The 20,526-nt window shown below is 48.0% G+C and overlaps 1 protein-coding gene across 2 annotated transcripts in view; it reads right to left on the bottom strand.

Moving 5' to 3' along the window:
• LOC147106176 (sodium- and chloride-dependent GABA transporter 1-like) overlaps positions 1-20,526 on the bottom strand; it is a 96,228-nt gene that overhangs the window by 49,813 nt on the left and 25,889 nt on the right. For both annotated transcript variants that reach the window (XM_086009031.1, XM_086009032.1), the window contains 4 exons: positions 12,442-12,551; positions 10,460-10,592; positions 8,316-8,450; positions 3,069-3,172 (listed from right to left, as the gene is read on the bottom strand). In XM_086009031.1, coding sequence (XP_085865157.1) covers positions 3,069-3,172; positions 8,316-8,450; positions 10,460-10,592; positions 12,442-12,551 — 482 coding nt within the window. The remainder of the gene's footprint in view (positions 1-3,068; positions 3,173-8,315; positions 8,451-10,459; positions 10,593-12,441; positions 12,552-20,526) is intronic.

The following is a 20,526-nucleotide window of genomic DNA, read 5'->3' as shown; positions in this document are numbered from 1 at the left end:
AGGAGCAAATTTGCAGGGAAATTACAGAGAGGTGCAGGAACTATAGAGTAGTGATACTGGGGGACTTCAAATATCCTAATATAGACTGGGATAGCAATAGTGTAAAGGGCAGAGAGGGGGAAGAATTTCTGAAGTGTGTTCAGCAGAACTTTCTTGATCAGTATGTTTCCGGTCCAACTAGGAAGGAAGCATTGCTGGATCTGGTTCTGGGAAATGAGGTGGGTCAAGTAGAGCCAGTGTTAGTAGGGGAAACTTTAGGAAACAGTGATCACAGTATCATAAGGTTTAGACTAGCTATAGAAAAGGACAGGGAGCAATCTAGAGCAAAAATAATTAATTGGAGGTAGGCCAATTTCAGTGGTTGAGAATGGATCTGGGCCAGGTAAATTGGAATCAAAGATTGGCAGACAAAACTATAATCAAACAATGGGCTGCCTTTAAAGAGGAAATAGTTTGGGTACAGTCAAGGTACATTCCCACGAGGGGGAAATGTAGGACAACCAAAGCCAGAACTCCCTGGATGACAAAAGAAAAAGAGGGTAAGATGAAGCAGAAAAAGGGGCACATAACAGATATCAGGTTGAGAATACAAGTGAGAACCAGGCTGAATATAGAAAGTTCATAGGAAAGTGAAATAGGAAATAAGAGGGGCAAAGAGAGAGTATGAGAATAGATTGGCAGCTAACATAAAAGGGAATCCAAAAGTCTTCTATAGGCATATAAATAGTAAGAGGTGTAAGAATTTAAAGAGTTAATAGCTATTTGCTGAACGAGCAGTATTTTTGTGCGAGAATGAGCTTTGACCTTGAATGCATACTGTTATTGACTAAAACTAATATCTGTGCAAAGATAATGAACAGTTAAAAAAGTCTGCTGCAACTGAACTCAAGATGTGTGGAAATTGCTTGATAAGCAATTTAAAAACAATAGTTTAAACATTATGTGGACAAACAGAATTGGACTTTTTAAGTTATATGATCAGAACTTTGGAGGATAAAAGAGGGTTTGTGAACAGTCAAGCACAGGGGTCGAAGATCCACGAGGGATGTCGAGCTTGTGTAGGTAGGCGTACTGCTGGCTGGAGGCTAACACCTATCTAGCTAAAGAAGAAGATGATGCATGCTACTCTGTCCAGCGACTGAATGGGTAATAACCATTCAGAACTGTAAATTACTGCCGTCTGCTGTGTGCACTAATAAAAAATTCACTGTAGCTAATTGGTATCTAGTTCGAATCCTTAAGAATTCTAACAGAGGAGGGGTGGGGCCGATTAGGGACTGAAATAGAGAACTACGCATGGAGGCAGAGGGCATGGCTGAGGTACTAAATGAGTATTTTGCATCTGTCTTTACCAAGGAAGAAGATGCTGCCAAAGTCATAGTGAAAGAGGAGGTAATTGAGATACTGGATGGGAGAAAAATTGATAAAGAGGAGGTACTAGAAAGGCTGGCTGTACTTAAAGTAGATAAGTCACCAGGATGCATGCTAGGACGCTGAGGGAAATAAAGGTGGAAATTGTGGAGGCATAGGCCATAATCTTCCAATCCTCCTTAGAAACGGGGGTGGTGCCAGAGGACTGGACAATTGCAAATGTTACACCCTTGTTCAAAAAAGGGTGTAAGGATAAACCCAGCAACTACAGGCCGGTCAGTTTAACCTCGGTAATGGGGAAGCTTTTAGAAACAATAATCCGGGACAAAATTAACAGTCACTTGGACAAGTGTGGATTTATTAAGGAAAGCCAGCATGGATTTGTTGAAGGCAAATCGTGTTTAACTAATTTGATTGAGTTTTTTGATGAGGTAACAGAGAGGGTTGATGAGGGCAATGCGGTTGATGTGGTGTACATGGACTTCCAAAAACAGAGAGTAATGGTAAATGATTGTTTATCGGACTGGAGGAAGGGGTTGGTACTAGGACCCAGCTTCCAGCTTTTCTTGATATATATTAATGACTTGGACGTGGGTGTACAGGGCACAATTTCAATATTTGCAGATGACACAAAACTTGGAAGTATAGTGAACAGTGAAGAGGATAGTGATAGACTTCAAGAGGACATAGACAGGCTGGTAGAATGGGCGGACACGTGGCAGATGAAATTTAACACAGAAAAGTGCAAAATTATACATTTTGGTAGGAAGAATGAGGAGAGGCAATATAAACTAAAGGGTACACTTCTAAAGAGGGTGCATGAACAGAGAGACCTGGGGGTATATGTGCACAAATCACTGAAGGTGGCAGGGCGGATTGAGAAAGTGGTTAAAAAAAGCATACAGGATCCTGGGCTTCATGAATAGAGGCATAGATTACAAAAGCAAGGAAGTTATGATGAACCTTTATAAAACACTGGTTCAGCCTCAACTGGAGCATTGTGTCCAATTCTGGTCACCGCACTTTAGGAAGAATGTGAAGGCTTTAGAGAGGGTGCAGAAAACATTTACAAGAATGGTTCCAGGGCTGAGGGACTTCAGTTACGTGGATAAACTGGAGAAGCTGGGGTTGTTCTCCTTAGAGCAGAGAAGATTGAGAGGAGATTTGATAGAGGTGTTTAAAATCATGAGGGACCTAGGCAGAGTAGATAGAGAGAAACTGTTCCCATTGGCGGAAGGGTCGAGAACCAGAGGACACAGATTTAAGGTGATTGGCAGAAGAACCAAAGGCGACATGAGGGAATACGTTTTTATGCAGCGAGTGGTTACGATCTGGAATTCACTGCCTGAAAGGGTGGTGGAGGCAGATTCAATCATGGCTTTCAAAAGGGAATTGGATAAGTACCTGAAGGAAAATATTTTGCAGGGCTATGGAAAAAGGGTGGGGGAGTGGGACTAGCTGAAGTGCTCTTGCAGAGAGCTGGCACGGGCTTGACGGGCCGAATGGCCTCCTTCTGTGCTGTAACCATTCTATGATTCTATGGACTCCATAACAATGTAGAAGGATGTCACTACCATATCAGACCATAGTATTGTGAGGCTCAGTTCCATCAAAGGTTGGAAATTGGAAAGTATTCCAATTGGAAGAATTGCAGTTCCTCCGTTCATCGCTCAACTAAAATAATGTAAATGTTTTACCTGTAAATATTGTTGTGAAATTTATTGTAACTGCCCAAAGCAATAAGTGACCCCAGACCCAGTCCATAGGAGAAGAAGATCTGTGTAGCTGCATCAAGCCAGACCTGCCCAAAAGGAGTAAACATCCATTATAGTTAATAATTAAATGTAGATCACTGGTTAAACAAAAACAACTCCCTAAAACAAAATAGACCTAAACTTATCCCAACCAGGCCAACCAAAAATATAACTCAAGGTAATATTTCACTAATTATAATACAGCTAAGACCATGACTCACATTAGGGTTGATTGTAAATTTCGGGAATCAGATTAGCAGATCCAACCGGTTGCCCGCACTCAAATTGAAAAGACGGTAGCAGTTTTGAGGCCTCTGCCTCTGCCGGCGAGCTGCAGGGCACCAAACAGGAGTGCGGCCTACCAATATCGGGCCGCCCCAGCCACCAGTAAGGTAGGTTCAGAGATGGGGTGGGGTGGGGGCGGCAGCTGGAGTTGCGATCAGGAAGTGGATGGGAGCCCTGTGCAGCAGCAGACAGTGCCTGGAGGAGAACTCCTGCTCCTCCGAGGCCCACAAAAATTAGTCCAAACTTGCCTTTTCTAGATCTCTTTGGCTCAATTGCCAATGGAACTAATTGGAGTCTGCACAGCGCATGCGCCGACCAGTTCAAACCTAAAGTGGCACCTTTTGAAGGGGCAGTTTAGGCACATTAGGAGAATATTTACTTTGGGTGCTAGGTGTAACAAAATTGTAAGCACATTTATAAAGAACAGGTTTATGGTTGCACTACATCTCATGCACAGAGGAAATCTTCATCCATTGTTGCAGCAAAGTAGAGGGAGCTTTACCATCCATCTGATCTGTACCTGAAGTGCTTGATGAATAGTACAGAGGGAGCTCTACCCTGCATCTATCCCATCTGTACCTGACCTGAAAGTGCTTGATGCTGGCATTGAGTGCCTAAAACCATCAAACTGAATCATTCAGACCCAGATAGTTCCAGGTTTAATCACTGGTCCATGTTAAGCTAGCGTTGTTCAGCCAAAGCAGCAATGAGGATAGTGTGGTGGAGCCACTGAATAACGCTGGGCAACTGTATATAATTCCCTTTTACGATGTTCTAACACCAGCCTAAGCCTGTACCATTGTGTTAGACATTACTTTGTTTTGTATATAGTGTTTGTATGTACGGGGCGTGGCCCCTTTAAGAGCGCGGGAAAACACGGGTAAACGCGATGACGTCATGTCGCAAACCACGTGACTGCCCAAGCAGTCCTCGTGGAATCTCCATCTTCTTAAGACCTGTTTTCGTGGTTCTCCTGTATCGATCTCAACAAACTGTTTGAACTCGTGTAGTCTCTATTAACCTGTAAATCTCTATTAACCAGCAAAATTCATACTCCGAAAACAACACCTCAATAACTGGAAATGTTGCCAAGTCCGAGTCCTAGTCTCCCGCGGTGGCCAAGTTAGTTAGTGGGGGTAGTTCTCCAAACTGCCACTACTCGGCTTCTTGGCACTGTTGGAAGTCCGAACACCTCAATAACAGGAGTCTTGACTCTCCCGCGCTGCCGGTAGTCTCTTCCGATCCGCCATTGTTAAGTAATTAAAGAGTTATGGATTACCCTCAACTGGCAGTACTGTACTTAATCAAGCATCTTCCACCATCCATTTAACACAACATTCTGTAGGTGAGTACCCAATTACTGTATACTGCACATTTCTTGACTTTTTTATTTTTGTTTGTTAAAAATAGCCTCGGTAGATAACCCTCTCCATCATCCGGAATTTTTAATCAACTGGCACCATCCCAGTCCCATCGGTGCCGGATATCAAAGAGTTTCCTGTGCTTTGTTAGCATTCTTAATTGCTTTGCTGACCTACGATGCTGCTGTTAATGATTTGTTCACCTGGATCCCTGGATCCCTTTGCTCTTCTACTCCATTCATATCTTATCTTCTAAAGTGTAGGAGTTAGAAATTCGGTGGGCTGCGCCACCAGTTAGTGCCTAAAGAGGGCACTCAGTGGCTTTAGCGCCACTAGCTACGCCTCCCGCGATATTTAGCTGGGGCGCTAATGGCGGCGTTAGCCTGTTGCACTGCGCCGCCACCGATGACGTCATTGGTGTGCGCAGCGCCCCGCTACCGCCCCGACCGCGATATTTGGTAGCGCCCGCCTCTGTAGCGCTGTTCGCAAATCGCGCCCGGTTCACAGGGCCTGCCTGTGGCGAGAGTGGCGCAAATTAAGGTGGCAGTGTGGGGCGGCCGTTTTTTTCGGCAGCCGCCTGCCAGCACCTCCGTCCCCGGCCTCCTGATCTCCCCCCGTGGCAGTGCCGGCAGTTTTCCGAGAGCCCGGCACTTCTCCTCGGTGCCGGGCTCTTTTGCCGGCACTCGCGATCTCCGATCGCGCTGGTGCAGGCCCCTCTCCCTTAAGAATGGGAGGAAGGCCTGCAGTACCGCAGCGTGCCATGCCGCAGCGTGTGGTGCTGCGGCACCTTGCACTGCGATATTCAGTTTCAGCGCCCTAAGAGGGACGCGGAGCACCTCGAGCAGCGCCCCGTGTCCCTCTTGGGGCGCAGAAGCTGAATTTCCGGCGGTCGCAACTGCTCTGATCGCAGCGGTAATTCCGGCACCCAGGCGAGCTGGGCACCCCGTTTGCGGCTCCACCGAATTTCTCCCCCTAGGTGTTTTTTTCATTTTTCATACCAAAGTGCATCACCTCATATTTATCTATGTTAAAGTTCATTTGCCGCTTAGCTGCCCAGTGTGCAAGTTTTCTAATATCTTGTATTATGTTGCATTCTTCCTCCGTGTTAGCTATACCCCCCAGTTTGGTATCATCTGTAAATGTTGATATTAAGGTACTTGTTCCTAAGTCCAAATCATTAATGTGAATTATGAAAAACATGGCTGATTTGTACCTCAACTCCATTAAACTGCCTTTCCTCCATATCCCTTGATATCCTTACCGAATAAAAATCTGCCAAACTCAGTCTTGAAAATTTCAATTGACTCAGTATCCACAGTCTTTTGGGTGAGAGTTCCTCTAATTTTAAAAATGTGCCCCTTTCTTCTAGATTCCTCTATAAGAGAAAATAGTTTTTTTGTATCTACTCTATTGAATCCGTTTATCATTTTAAACACCTCGATTAGATCACCCCTCAACTTTCTAAACTTATCTCCGCCTTTCAGCATATCTTTCTGTTCCCTTTTCTGTCATGTAGTCATCTAGTTTCCTTTTGAAAGCATCTAAGCTATTTGCCTCAACCATTTCCTGTGGTAGCAAGTTCCACATTCTAACCACACTCAGAGTAAATAAATTTCTCCTTATTTCCCTATTGGACTTATTAATAACTATCTTGTATTGATGGCCCCTAGTTTTGGCTTTTCCCACAAGTGGAAACAAATCAAGTTTATGCAACCTGTCCTCATAATTTAACTTTTTAAGCTCTGATATCATTCTGGTGAATCTGTGCTATACCCACTCCAAGGCCAATGTATCTTTCCTGACGGGCACTGCCCAAAACTGAACGCAGTACTCCAGGTGGGGTCTGACCAAAGCTCTGTACCCAGCTGCCAGAATGCATATAACCTGCTTGACTGTTTTGAACTCATGGATTAATGATTTCTCCATACCTCGTAAACCCTCTGTCAGTCAGTCTGTGTTCAATGTATTTTCCCATGAATCATGTGTAGAAGGATGGGTACAGTAGCATAGTGGTTATGTTACTGGACCAGTAATCCAGAGGCTTGGACTACTGACCTGAGGACATGAGTTCATAATCCCACCACGGCAGCTGGGGAATTTAAATTCAATTAAATAAATAAATCTGGAATAAAAAGCTAGTATCAGTAATGGTGACCATGAAACTACTGGATTGTTGTAAAAACCCATCTGGTTCACTAATGTCCTTTAGGGAAGGAAATCTGCATCCTTACCCGGTCTGGCCTATATGTGACTTCTGACCCACAGCAATGTGGTTGACTCTTAACTGGCCTCTGAAATGGCCTAGCAAGCCATGCAGTTGTATTCAAGAAGGCAGCTCACCACCTCCTTCTTGAGGGCAATTAAGGATGGGCAATCCGGTGACGTCCAAATCCCGTGAATGAATTTTTTTAAATGACCTGCTTCTGTGCTGTAAGATTCTATGGGGGATAAATTGGGTACCTTTGCACCTCCCGTTATCGCCTCCAGGGGTGATAATGGGACGCTAACCACTTACTGCCTGGGCGTGGCGAGAATATCGCCTCCCGCTGAATTCGGTGGGAGGTTTGCAGTGGCGGTATGGCGTTGGGCTCCGATCTCCTTCGCCCGGAGATCGTGACATCATCGCTGTGCGCATCGCCCCGGTAGCACCCCGGTCCTGAGCTTCGGTTTCACCTCCTGCAAGCTCGCCGGGTGGCAAAACCACACCGGCAGCTGCAGGAGGCATTCATTGAGAGGCGGGGCAATAATTAAAGGCGAGGTGGCCGAGGTAGGAAAAAAAGTAATCAAATGTTCGTTTTCTGTTTTTTTTCCTTCTTTCCCTAGCGATCGATCAGCCCGGCACTCTGCTGCAGTGCATCAGGCTGATCGGGCCGGATCGGGCTGCTGTCGGGGACCAGGTAAGTTTCCCCTTGCAGAGTCTGCAGTGATGGCCCTTCCCTTAAAAAGGAGGGAAGGAGCCTTCCAATGAAGCAGCACTGCATGGCCCATTGTGCAACACGGCCCACCTACAGCCCCGCCTGCTGCCTGTTGCGCTCAGTAGAGTGCTTGATTTAGTGCTCCACTTCTATCCTGGAGCGCAAATCTGAATTTTTTTAAAGTTGAGAAACATTAGTGCCTGCTGCTAATTTTTTCAACTTTTAAAAGCTAGCACCCCAAACAGGGCTATAATGAATTTCTCCCCCTATGATTCTGTTAGAAGGTAGTAGAAGCTGAGGGTGAATCAACAAATCCACTGATTCAAATAGGAAATAGAAGTTATCGTCAAACATAAATTTGATAGGCTAGCAATGTATGGAACAGAAGAAGGCCATACAACCCATCAATCCACTCCCTACAAAGTGCAATTTGCACTGTCAGGACTCTGTCCAACTTAGGAAGGAGAAAAAACACAAGAAAGAAGAGAAAACTCTAACATTTCTGCCTCGCTCCCAAGGACAATTGAGCAGAAAATCCAACAAATGGTCACTGTATGGTTACAGTCGATGTTACTATTTACTAAATTGAACCTATATATTGCTACATTCCAAATCCACATTGTACGCACCTGAGAGTTTGAGAGCTTGTTGAAATTGGGAGTAAGGTAAAACAGAATGCCTTCCTTTGCTCCTGGGAGAGTCACTCCACGGAAGAATAAAATGATCAGCATGACGTAAGGATAAGTGGCAGAAAAATATACCACCTGTTAAGGAGAAAGCAGAAAAAAACCCAGAAACAGACACATGAATGTAACACATGGCAGAATTTACTGCAACAGAGACTACGGTCGGGATTTTGCTAACCTCGGTGGGTCCGTGGCGGGCGATGTCGGTGGCGGGTCCCGACCCCGCTGCTGGCTCCATTCCGCTCGGTGAAATGAATTTCCCTTGATAGGGCTTGTTAAGCCCGCCCAGCGCGTTTCTCAAGCCAATTAGAGGAAGTGGGTCTGGTGATGTCATTTTATGACGTGTCATCAGCCGGTTTCCTTAAAGGGAACCTGGCCAAATTTAATTTGACATTTGTGCTGTCAGTGTTCTACAGCATTGAGGTGTTGCAAACACTGACAATCACTGCACAAAGGCACAGGGCTGCACCCAGGCTCTCCCAAGACTCCCTCCATATGCTTATGGAGGGAGTTAGAGCACACAGTGAGGTCCCCATGGGCAGAAGAGACCTCCCCAGGAGATCAACACAGCCTGGTTGCACATTGCAGAGGAGGTCACAAGCAGAGATGTGATCAAGAGGACCTGGGTGCAGTGCCGCAAACATTTCAATTATCTCAGTATATCACTAAACGTTAGTACAAAGCCACACACAACCTCATACTGCTGTGCCTCTCATCACATCCCCATCACTCTGCCTCCCCTACCCTACTCATGCACATCCTTACTCACACCAACTTACCTTGCACCTCCACCTATCCCTCTCAATCTACATTATCACATCCCCATCTCACTAGCCACCCCTCACACTCACACTCATCCTAGTGCAATCATACCAACTAACTACACACAAGCGTAGGCACTTGGGTGTTTTATGCAATGTTCATGTAAAGTTTCTGTTAATGTGCTGTCAAACATTGAAACCTTTATTTTCAACACTTTGCATTCTTGGACAGATTTGTGTGCACCTTTGGAAGTGGATTAGTGAGTTGCAGTGAATGGTGATGAGTGTGAAAGGAATGGCTTGGGCATTGTAGGGATGTTTTATGGTGTTGGTGTGGGGTGGTGCCAACCTGGCGCATCATGTGGCAGCCATGTGTACAGCGTAAAGTTAAGTAAATCTGGCCATGATGAGGCCATCTCTGGCCTCACAGGCAGCAATGTGGTCGGGTGCGGATGCCCTCTGTCCTGTGCAGCATCAGGTGATTGCGGAGAAGGTTGGTGTTGTTGTTGGTGCTGCTGCTGTGCCTGGTGCTGCTGGTGTTGGGGCTGATCGTTGTGGGATTCTGAGGACCAAGGTGAGAGATTATAAAGGGCACCCATGCTGATGGAATAGATGGCAGGTGAAGTAGAGATGGCAGAGGCGATCTGTCAATGGTGAGAGAGGTAATGAGGTCACACTGGATGGAGACTTGTGTAAAGACTTGGTGAAAAGTTGTTGAAATGCAGTGAGGAAGAGCTTGTTGCTGAGGGAAGATAATCTCTGTAAGGTGGGAACTTTTACTATACATTTGAAGCTGTCATCTCACCAGCTGATTCAATGGCCACTGAACCCCCGCCTCAGCTTGACAGATGTGGTCCACACGCTGTCAAATGCAAAAGGTAAGCTGAAAATCATTCTTAAGTGGCTCTAAACAAGTCACTAATGACCTGAATTGTGTCCCACGCCGCTGACAGACCCGATATTGGGAAAGGCACGTGACGGCGGGTTCACAGCAAGGTCCCGACTCGCTGTGAAAAAAAAAACACTTTCCCACCCAACCCGCCACTGATGGTGCCCGCTGACCCCCACAAAATCCCAGCCTACATCTTGGCCAACAAGTAGGATTGCCAAACCTCCAGGATTGTCCTGCAGTCTCCAGGATTTAAAGATTAATCTTCTGTTGCGAGCAGCACAAGACGTAAATCAGAGATGAATTTTTTAAAAATGTTTTTTTTTCCAAGATCAACAAACCATTGGTTGAACTCAGCTTGACTAAATGAGTACCATTTTGTTTCCTTCTCTTGATTTTTCTGAACAGAAAATAAGGCAGGAATTTCTTGGTCATACCTTTCCTGTCCATTCCACTCCTTTCCAGATTGAGAAATAGACCAACATCCAGGAGAGGGCCAGTGTGCCAGCCAAAGGCCATCGTATACTCCCTGGCTCATCCAGACCATTGGTAATTTGGTGCATGTTTCGCCTGAAAATATATAAAAATATATCATGTGCCGCGCATTCATTATCTCAGAGCAATGCACGGATCTCCTTAATCTCCATTTATTCTCAATGGTTCCATCCACAAATGACTCTTCTCATGTTTCAACTCAATGACATCAAATTCTTCATCGTTATTTTCTCTTGTTATATAAGACTTACTCTAACTCTCCATCTCCAGCCAGACAAACAACTGCTCCAAGTTCTCTGGCAATACGGTTTTTGAAACAGTCACTAGGAGTTACATGGAAGCAGCCCAGGGGTAACCATCTCACCAGGTTCTCTTCCTCACAGGAAGCATTTATGTCCACTCACATCATCCCATTGTGATGTACCTGTGATCCACACCTGAGTGTGTAGAGGCAGCATTGGCACAGACCCGCTATTCCATTCCACATTCAGGTGATGATCCAGCAAGTTTGGAATAATTGTTGTGGGGCTCAGAGGAGCAGGAATACTCCAGGCACTGCCTGCTGCTGCCTAGGGCTCCTTTGGTAGGTTTGTATCAGATATTTCCTACTCTTATCAGGCTCTTTTCAGTGAAATGAAATGACGAGTGTCAGCATCAAGCACTCCCAGGTTAGGTGAAACATGAGTCAGATGCAGAATAACAGGACCTCTAAACTGTCCCAAAAATGTAGCTTTATCCAAAGCTCCAAATAGCATCCTCTCCTGCACCATAGTGACTTTCCATTTTCCACATCAGCCTTCCTTTGGGCATCACTAAGTAATGGTACCACTTCAGTGCCTACTTGAACTGATGTGAGAACAGATTTGTGATGTAAACTTGAGCCCAGTAGGAACTATTTGAGCCTGTCCCAGACATGTTTTACGATGGCCCCTTTATTAGTCTTGGTTGAATTTGAATCCAGAACCAGGAGATGAAAAACAGCAGTGTTCCAGCCCACTGAACCACCAGTCACCTTTTTGTTCCATCCCCACTTTGCTCTGAAAACAAAACACCACCTTTGGGTTTAAGGAGAAATTTACAGGCTGAAAGAGAGCAATGAGCTGGTACGAGGCCGGAGTATTTGCTGATTGAACTATAGCCACAAGTAAAGTTGAGAGGCAAACTATTTAAATTCCACCTGTCACGTGGTCAGGTTCAGGAGTTGGACAAACACTGGCCTAGATTTCCTGCTGTGCCCCCACCAATCTTTTGGTGGATCTGGGGCAGATTGGTGCCTAAATTTGTCTCGAGAACATGCTCTGCCACATCCATGCCTTTTCTCAATTCCCACTACCCGGGCCTGGCAGTAGAGGGTACAATTAAATCCAGGTCAGGGAACTGTGTCTTCTGACATATTTCCCACAACTTGCTTGGTTTAACTGCTAGACACAAAGGATACCTCTTAGGCGCAGGCATCTAGCGTTGTGTTGGTGGCAGTGAGACCCAGACATTTTTTTGTGCCTGGATTTGTGTGAGCTTTCGCAAAACCTTGCCTAGCATCAGTCAAAGAGGAAACCACAGATTTTTTTAATTTATTTTGTTTTTGCAGGCCACCTACATGCATCCTCATGCTGCAGCAGCCCTCCAAAGCCTGCCTCCAAAATGTTAATGATCCAAGGCTGGAAGGTTGACCAGGATCAAGGGCAGATCTCCATGACAAACAGAAGTCCCACACCTCACCCCTTCAAGATATGTCCCAATCAATGGAGGTTGGAAGATCTTGGGCAGTGTGTCCAGCATGCATTCAGTGAATATCCTTTATGTATTTGGCAAGTCTTACATTTTACATAATTACAATTAAACAAAGTCTATCACTAGTAATTGTCTTCGAAAATCATAGTTCCTAATATACTCCAATTCAACAGACAGAATGAGCATCACTTACTCCCAGAATTCTGTCACTGCGCTGGTCATGTTAGTGGTAACGATCAGAGAGTAGTTAGAGAAACAAGCGTTCGTGTTCCATTCATTGTCACAGCTTTGCCAAGGAAGCTCCTGAAGTAAAAAATATATATCCTTCAATCAATATACTTAAAAGAAGCAAAAAAATCCAACTTCTCTTGTTTGCTATTTATCAGTTCCCTGCATCAGTGCATTCATCTCCAGTGTAACTTCAGAGCTCCATCCTGGATACCCTCATCATTTATATGATGCCCTCAACAATATCTTTCCAGAAGCAACAGGTCAACTTCTACATGTACAGTGAACACCAGTTTTACCACTCCGTCTCCTATACCAACCGTACAGCTGTAGCTGCATTCTCGAACTGCATATCTGACATGAAGATATGGGTGAGACAAAACTTCCACCAACTTAACATCGGCAAAACAAAAGATTTCTCCTTGAATGGGACAGTACCTATGTGGCTCCAGCCTTGACACCATCAACCTCCCTGGCTGCACCTCAGGCTAACACCCCAGGCTAACATCTCAGACTAACACCTCAGACTAACAACTCAGGCTAACACCCCAGGCTAACACCTCAGGCTAACACCTCAGACTAACGCCTCAGACTAACACCTCAGGCTAACACCTCAGACTAACAACTCAGGCTAACACCCCAGGCTAACACCTCAGGCTAACGCCTCAGACTAACGCCTCAGACTAACACCTCAGGCTAACACCTCAGACTAACGCCTCAGGCTAACACCTCAGGCTAACACCTCAGACTAACACCTCAGACTAACAACTCAGGCTAACACCCCAGGCTAACACCTCAGACTAACAACTCAGGCTAACATCCCAGACTAACACCCCAGACTAACACCCCAGACTAACACCCGAGACTAACACCCGAGACTAACACATCAGGCTAACATCCCAGGCTAACACCCCAAACTAACACCCCAGGCAATGACCATCTCCAACAAGCGAGACTCTAACCATCTCCCCTTGACATTCAATGGCATTACCAATGCTGAATCCCCCACTATCAACATCCTGGGGGTTACCATTGATCAGAAACTGAACTGGACCAGCCATATAAATACTGTGGCTACAAAAGCAGGCCAGAGGCTGGGAATTCTGTGGCGAGTGTCTCACCTCCTGACTCCCCAAAGCCTTTCCACTATCTACAAGGCACAAGTCAGGAGTGTGATGGAATACTCGCCACTTGCCTGGATGAGTGCAGCTCCAACAACACACAAGAAGCTCGACACCATTCAGGATAAAGCAGCCCGCTTGATTGGCACTCCATCCACCACCTTCAACATTCACTCCCTCCACCACCGGCGCACTGTGGCTGCAGTGTGTACCATCTACAAGATGCACTGCAGCAACTCGCCAAAGCTCCTTCAACAGCACCTTCCAAACCCGCGACCTCTACCACTTAGAAGGACAAGGGCAGCAGACGCATGGGAACATCACCACCTACAAGTTCCACTCCAAGCCATACACCATCCTGACTTGGACCTGTATCGCCGTTCCTTCACTGTCGCTGGGCCAAAATCCTGGAACACCCTTCCTAACAGCATTGTGGGTGTACCTACACCATATGGACTGCAGTGGTTCAAGAAGGCGGCTACCACCATCTTCTCAAGGGCAATTAGGGATGGGCACAAAATGCAGGCCTAGCCAGCAACGCCCACATCCCATCAATGAATTTTAAAAAAACAACCCAGGCTAACACCCCAGACTAACACCCCAGACTAACACCTCAGGCTAACATCCCAGGCTAGCACCACAGACTAACACCCCAAACTAACACCCCAGGGTTACACCCCAGACTAACACCCAGAGACTAACACCCCAGACTAACACCCCAGACTAACACAGCAAACTAACACCCCAGACTAACACCTCAGGCTAACACCCCAGACTAACGCCCCAGACTAACACCCCAGACTAACACCCAGACTAAAACCGCAGACTAAAACCCCAGGCTAACACCCCAGGCTAACACCCCAGAATAACACCCCAGACTAACACCCCCAGGTTAACACCCCAGACTAACACCACAGACTAACACCCCAGGTTAACATATCAAACTAACACCTCAGACTAACACCCCAGACTAACACCCCAGGCTAACACCCGAGACTTACAGCCCAGGCTAAAACCCCAGGTGAACACCCCAGACTAACACCCCAGGCTAACACACCAGGTAAACACCTCAGAATAACACCCCAGACTAACACACCAGACTAACACACCAGACTAACACCCCAGATTAAAACCTCAGACTAACACCCCAGACTAACACCCCAGACTAACACCCCAGACTAACACCCCAGGCTAACACCCCAGACTAACACCCCAGACTAACACCCCAGGCTAACACCCCAGACTAACACCCCAGACTAACACCCCAGAATAACACCCCAGACTAACACCCAAGACTAACACCTCAGGCTAACACCCCAGACTAACACCCCAGGCTAACACGCCAGAGTAACACCCCAGACTAACACCCCAGGCTAACACGCCAGACTAACACCCCAGAATAACACCTCATACTAAAACCCCAGACTAACATCCCGGAGTAACACCACAGACTAACACCTCAGACTGACACCCCAGGCTAACACCCCAGACTAACACCCCAGACTACACCTCAGGCTAACACCTCAGGCTAACACACCAGACTAACACCCCAGATGAACACCCCAGACAAACACCCCAGACTAACACCCCAGGCTAACACACCAGACTAACACACCAGACTAACACACCAGGCTAACACCCCAAACTAACACCCCAGACTAACACCCCAGACTAACACCCCAGACTAACACCTCAGGATAACACACCAGACTAACGCCCCAGACTAACATTCCAGGCTAACACCCCAGACAAACACCCCAGGCTAACACCCCAGACTAATACCCCAGGCTAACACCCCAGACTAACACCCCAGACCAACACCCCAGGCTAACACCACAGGCAAACACCCCAGACCAACACCCCAGACCAACACCCCAGACCAACACCCCAGACCAATACCCCAGACCAACACCCAGACTAACACCCCAGACGAACACCCCAGACTAACACACCAGGCTAACACCACAGGCAAATACCCCAGACTAACACCCCAGGCTAACATCCCAGACTAACACACCAGGCTAACACCTCACACTAACACCCCAGGTTAACACCCCAGACTAACACCTCACACTAACACCCCAGGCTAACACCCCAGACTAACACCCCAGAATAACACCTCAGACTAACTCCCCAGACTAACACCCCAGGCTAACACACCAGGTTAATACCTCAGACTAACACCCAAGACTTACACCCCAGACTAACACCCAGACAAACATGCCAGATTAAAACCTCAGACTAGCACCCCAGACTAACACCCCAGACTAACACCCCAGGAACACCCCAGGCTAACACACCAGGCTAACACCCCAAACTAACACCCCAGGCTAACACACCAGACTAACACCCCAGGCTAACACCCCAGACTAACACCCCAGGCTAACACACCAGACTAACACGCCAGACTAACACCCCAGGCTAACACCACAGACTAATACCTCACACTAACACCCCAGACTAACACACCAGGCTAACACCACAGACGAACACCTCAGGCTAACACCCCAGACTAACACCCCAGACTAACACCCCAGAGTAACACCTCAGACTAAAACCCCAGACTAACACACCAGGCTAACAAACCAGACAAACTCCCCAGACTAACACCTCAGGCTAACACCCTAGACTAACACCCTAGACTAACACCCCAGACTAACACCTCAGGCTAACACCCCAGACTAACACCCCAGACTAACACCCCAGAATATCCTCCCAGGTTAACACCCCAGATTAAAACCTCAGACTAACATCCCAGAGTAACACACCAGACTAACACCGCAGGCTAACACCTCAGGCTAACACCCGAGACTAACACCCCAGACTAACATCCCAGGCTAATACCCCAGACTAACACCCGAGACTAACACCCCAGACTAACACCCCAGACTAACACCCCAGGCTAACACCCCAGTCTAACACCCCAGACTAACACCTCAGACTAACACACCAGACTAACACCCCAGGCTAACACCCCAGACTAACACCCCAGGCTAACACACCAGACTAACACCCCAGGCTAACACCCCAGACTAACACCCCAGGCTAACACATCAGACTAACACCCCAGACGAACACCTCAGGCTAACACCCTAGCCTAACACCGCAGAATAACACCTCAGACCAAAACCCCAGACTAACACACCAGGCTAACAAATCAGACAAACTCCCCAGACTAACACCGCAGGCTAACACCCCAGACTAACACCCCAGACTAACACCCCAGACTAACACCCCAGCCTAACACCCCAGACTAACACCCCAGGAACACCCCAGTCTAACACCCCAGACTAACACCTCAGACTAACACACCAGACTAACACCCCAGGCTAACACCCCAGGCTAACACCCCAGACTAACACCCCAGGCTAACACACCAGACTAACACCCCAGACGAACACCTCAGGCTAACACCCTAGCCTAACACCGCAGAATAACACCTCAGACTAAAACCCCAGACTAACACACCAGGCTAACAAATCAGACAAACACCCCAGACTAACACCCCAGACTAACACCCCAGACTAACACCCCAGCCTAACACCCCAGACCAACACCCCAGACTAACACCCTAGGCTAACACCCCAACCTAACACCCCAGACTAACACCCCAGACCAACACCCCAGACCAACACCCCAGACTAACACCCTAGGCTAACACCCCAGACTAACACCCCAGGCTAACACCCCAGGCTAACACCCCAGGCTAGCACCGCAGACTAACACCCCAGATGAACACCCCAGACCAACACCCCAGACTAACACCCTAGGTTAACACCCCAGACTAACACCCCAGACTAACAGCCCAGACTAACACCCTAGGCTAACACCCCAGACTAACACCCCAGACTAACAGCCCAGACTAAAACCCCAGACTAACAACAGAGTAACACCCCTGACTAACACCCCAGACTAACACCCCAGACCAAAACCCCAGACTAACAACCCGGAGTAACACCCCAGACTAACACCCCAGACTAAAACCCCAGACTAACACACCAGGCTAACACCCCAGGCTAACACCCCAGTCTAACACCCCAAACTAACACCCCAGACTAACACCCTAGAATAACACCCCAGACTAACACCCCAGACTAACACCCCAGACTAAAACCCCAGACTAACACACCAGGCTAACACCCCAGGCTAACACCCCAGTCTAACACCCCAGACTAACACCCCAGACTAACACCCCAAACTAACACCCCAGACTAACACCCCAGAATAACACCCCAGACTAACACCCCAGACTAACACCCCAGACTAACACCCTAGGTTAACACCCCAGACTAACACCCCAGACTAACAGCCCAGACTAACACCCTAGGCTAACACCCCAGACTAACACCCCAGACTAACAGCCCAGACTAAAACCCCAGACTAACAACAGAGTAACACCCCTGACTAACACCCCAGACTAACACCCCAGACTAAAACCCCAGACTAACAACCCGGAGTAACACCCCAGACTAACACCCCAGACTAAAACCCCAGACTAACACACCAGGCTAACACCCCAGGCTAACACCCCAGTCTAACACCCCAGACTAACACCCCAGACTAACACCCCAAACTAACACCCCAGACTAACACCCTAGAATAACACCCCAGATTAACACCCCAGACTAACACCCCAGACTAAAACCCCAGACTAACACATCAGGCTAACACCCCAGGCTAACACCCCAGTCTAACACCCCAGACTAACACCCCAGACTAACACCCCAGACTAACACCCCAAACTAACACCCCAGACTAACACCCCAGAATAACACCCCAGACTAACACCCCAGACTAACACCCCAGGCTAACACACTAGGCTAAGACCCTGGGCTAAGTTTGGAGGTGCGGAAAGTTGGAGTACTGCTATATGTCAAACTGAGCTTTTTCTCCAACATCCATTCCTTTACCAAGACCACTTTTGTCCATCTCCACACAATTGCCCACTCTCCCTACTGCTTTGAAGCCATAAACCTTTAGGGGGAATAATTCGGTAATCGACCATTTTGGTGCGCTAACATTGGCCGGGCACAAAATTTAGCGTCGACGAACACTAAATTCGCATCCTGCGCCCTTGGAGGTGGTTGGAGCACTAAATCAAGCACTACACACTTCTCTTAGGGCGCTAATGACGGGGAACGAGGTGCTACCTCAGTGCGCTACTCAAGCTCATACCTAGTCCTCAGACCGACTGGCGCCTTCCAGTTTTAAAGGGGAGGGTCAATCATGCTACACAGCCACATCCTGATCATTGCTGCTTTTGACCTGGGCCTACAAGGAGGTGCAAATCTTGAACCACGAATTTCATGGCTGCTCAGAGGCCCAGGGAGAGATTCGCCAGTTTAGCGACCAGGCATTGGAGGCTCTGGTTGTGGCGGTGGAACGCCGATGGGCAGTGCTGTTCCCAGACACTGGCAGGAGGCCATTGCCCCGGGAGTTCACAAGGGTGTGGAGGGAGGTGGCCCGTTACATATCGTCCAGGAGCCTGGTCCAAAGGACTCACACACAGTGCCGCAAGAAGTTCAACAACCTCACTTGGGTGGTCAGTGTGAGTAGATGCTTGAAATACCTCTACATCCCACCATCTCAACCTCACTCTGTGCACAGATGGTATAAACTGCCAAATCGCCAACACTCACCCAACAACTATGTCCATCTACTAAAAGTCACTTCCACATCTCATACCTTGTAGACATTAACGGCTATTCAACTATGGTAGGCACATCTGCCAAACATATCACTCACACGCTGTCCTTTTTCTTGCAGGCCAAGCTTTCTCATAACAGGAGGGAGCAACAACGCATGGGAGGAGGTCAGGCAGAGCAGCACCCCCTCACACAGCTGGAAGAACGAGTGCACAGACTAATCGCGAGCCATGTCATGGGCGCTGTGGCAGTCGGAGAGGTCGGCCCCCTTGGGGACAGCAACGGTATGTTCATCATCTCTCCCTCCTCTCTCATACCACTTCCCCCTCACAACACGAGCCCTTCCTATTTTCCATCTAAGAATACTGCCTCTATTCCTTGTTCTCTTCCTGCCCCCCTCTGCTTAGGTTAAAGCAACTCTTGTGCCTTCCCACTTTCAGATAGTGAGCCACCATCTGAACAGCCTGTCCATCAGCCTCCCAGTGGTAGCGACGTCGGAGAGGATCAGGAACACCAAGCCGGAGACTCACTGCCTGCGTCTCCCGAGGGCGACACATCGGATACTGGAGCCACGCGGTCGCTGGAGGGGAGCAGAGGAATTGCCTCTGATGTGGGTGAAGCTCCGGGACCCAGTGGGCTGCAGCAATGCCATGGGGAAAGGGAAGCTCGGGGGCCATCTCCCCAGAGGGTGAGTGCGTACACGAGTTCTGCTGCACAGGACTCAGATGAGGACCTCGATATCGCGGCGATGAACACTCAGGTGATGAGCATGCATACTGAGCTCATGGCTGCAATGGTAAGGGTGCCCGAGAGCATGAATGCACTGGCTAGGAGAGTGGAAGAGTCCACCGCCAGCACAGCTGTTATCTGTGCACAAACCCTCGATCCCATCCTTGCCTCATTGCAGAGGATGGTTGACTTACAGAGAGACCGCGGGGACCCAGACCCCATGCCGCGTGTAATGGGTGAGGTGGCAGAATCTATTGCAGCACAGGCCGACGCAACGCAACGGCTTAGTTCTGGAATCGAGTCATTGGTTGGTGCCATCCAATGTCAGACTGCTCTGATGCAGTCTCAGGTTGATGCCACGCAAGCGCTGACTGCTGCCATCGTAGCTGGGTTGCCCACTGTTCACCAGGGATCTGATGGTGCCGCAGCAGGCCAGCAACCTGTGCTCGAGCAGATTGCTCCGGATGCTGAGGTTCTTCCCCAGGGGAGTGGCAGTGTGTCGGTCGAGCAGGAAGGTGCTGTCCTCTCTCAGGATGACAGCATTCCTGCTCCCAC

This window comes from Somniosus microcephalus, chromosome 16 (genome assembly GCF_052327205.1).
Source record: "Somniosus microcephalus isolate GS21.2 chromosome 16, FLI_Smic_1.0, whole genome shotgun sequence".
Taxonomy (NCBI): domain Eukaryota; kingdom Metazoa; phylum Chordata; class Chondrichthyes; order Squaliformes; family Somniosidae; genus Somniosus; species Somniosus microcephalus.
This window is presented reverse-complemented; position numbering and strand designations above follow the sequence as displayed.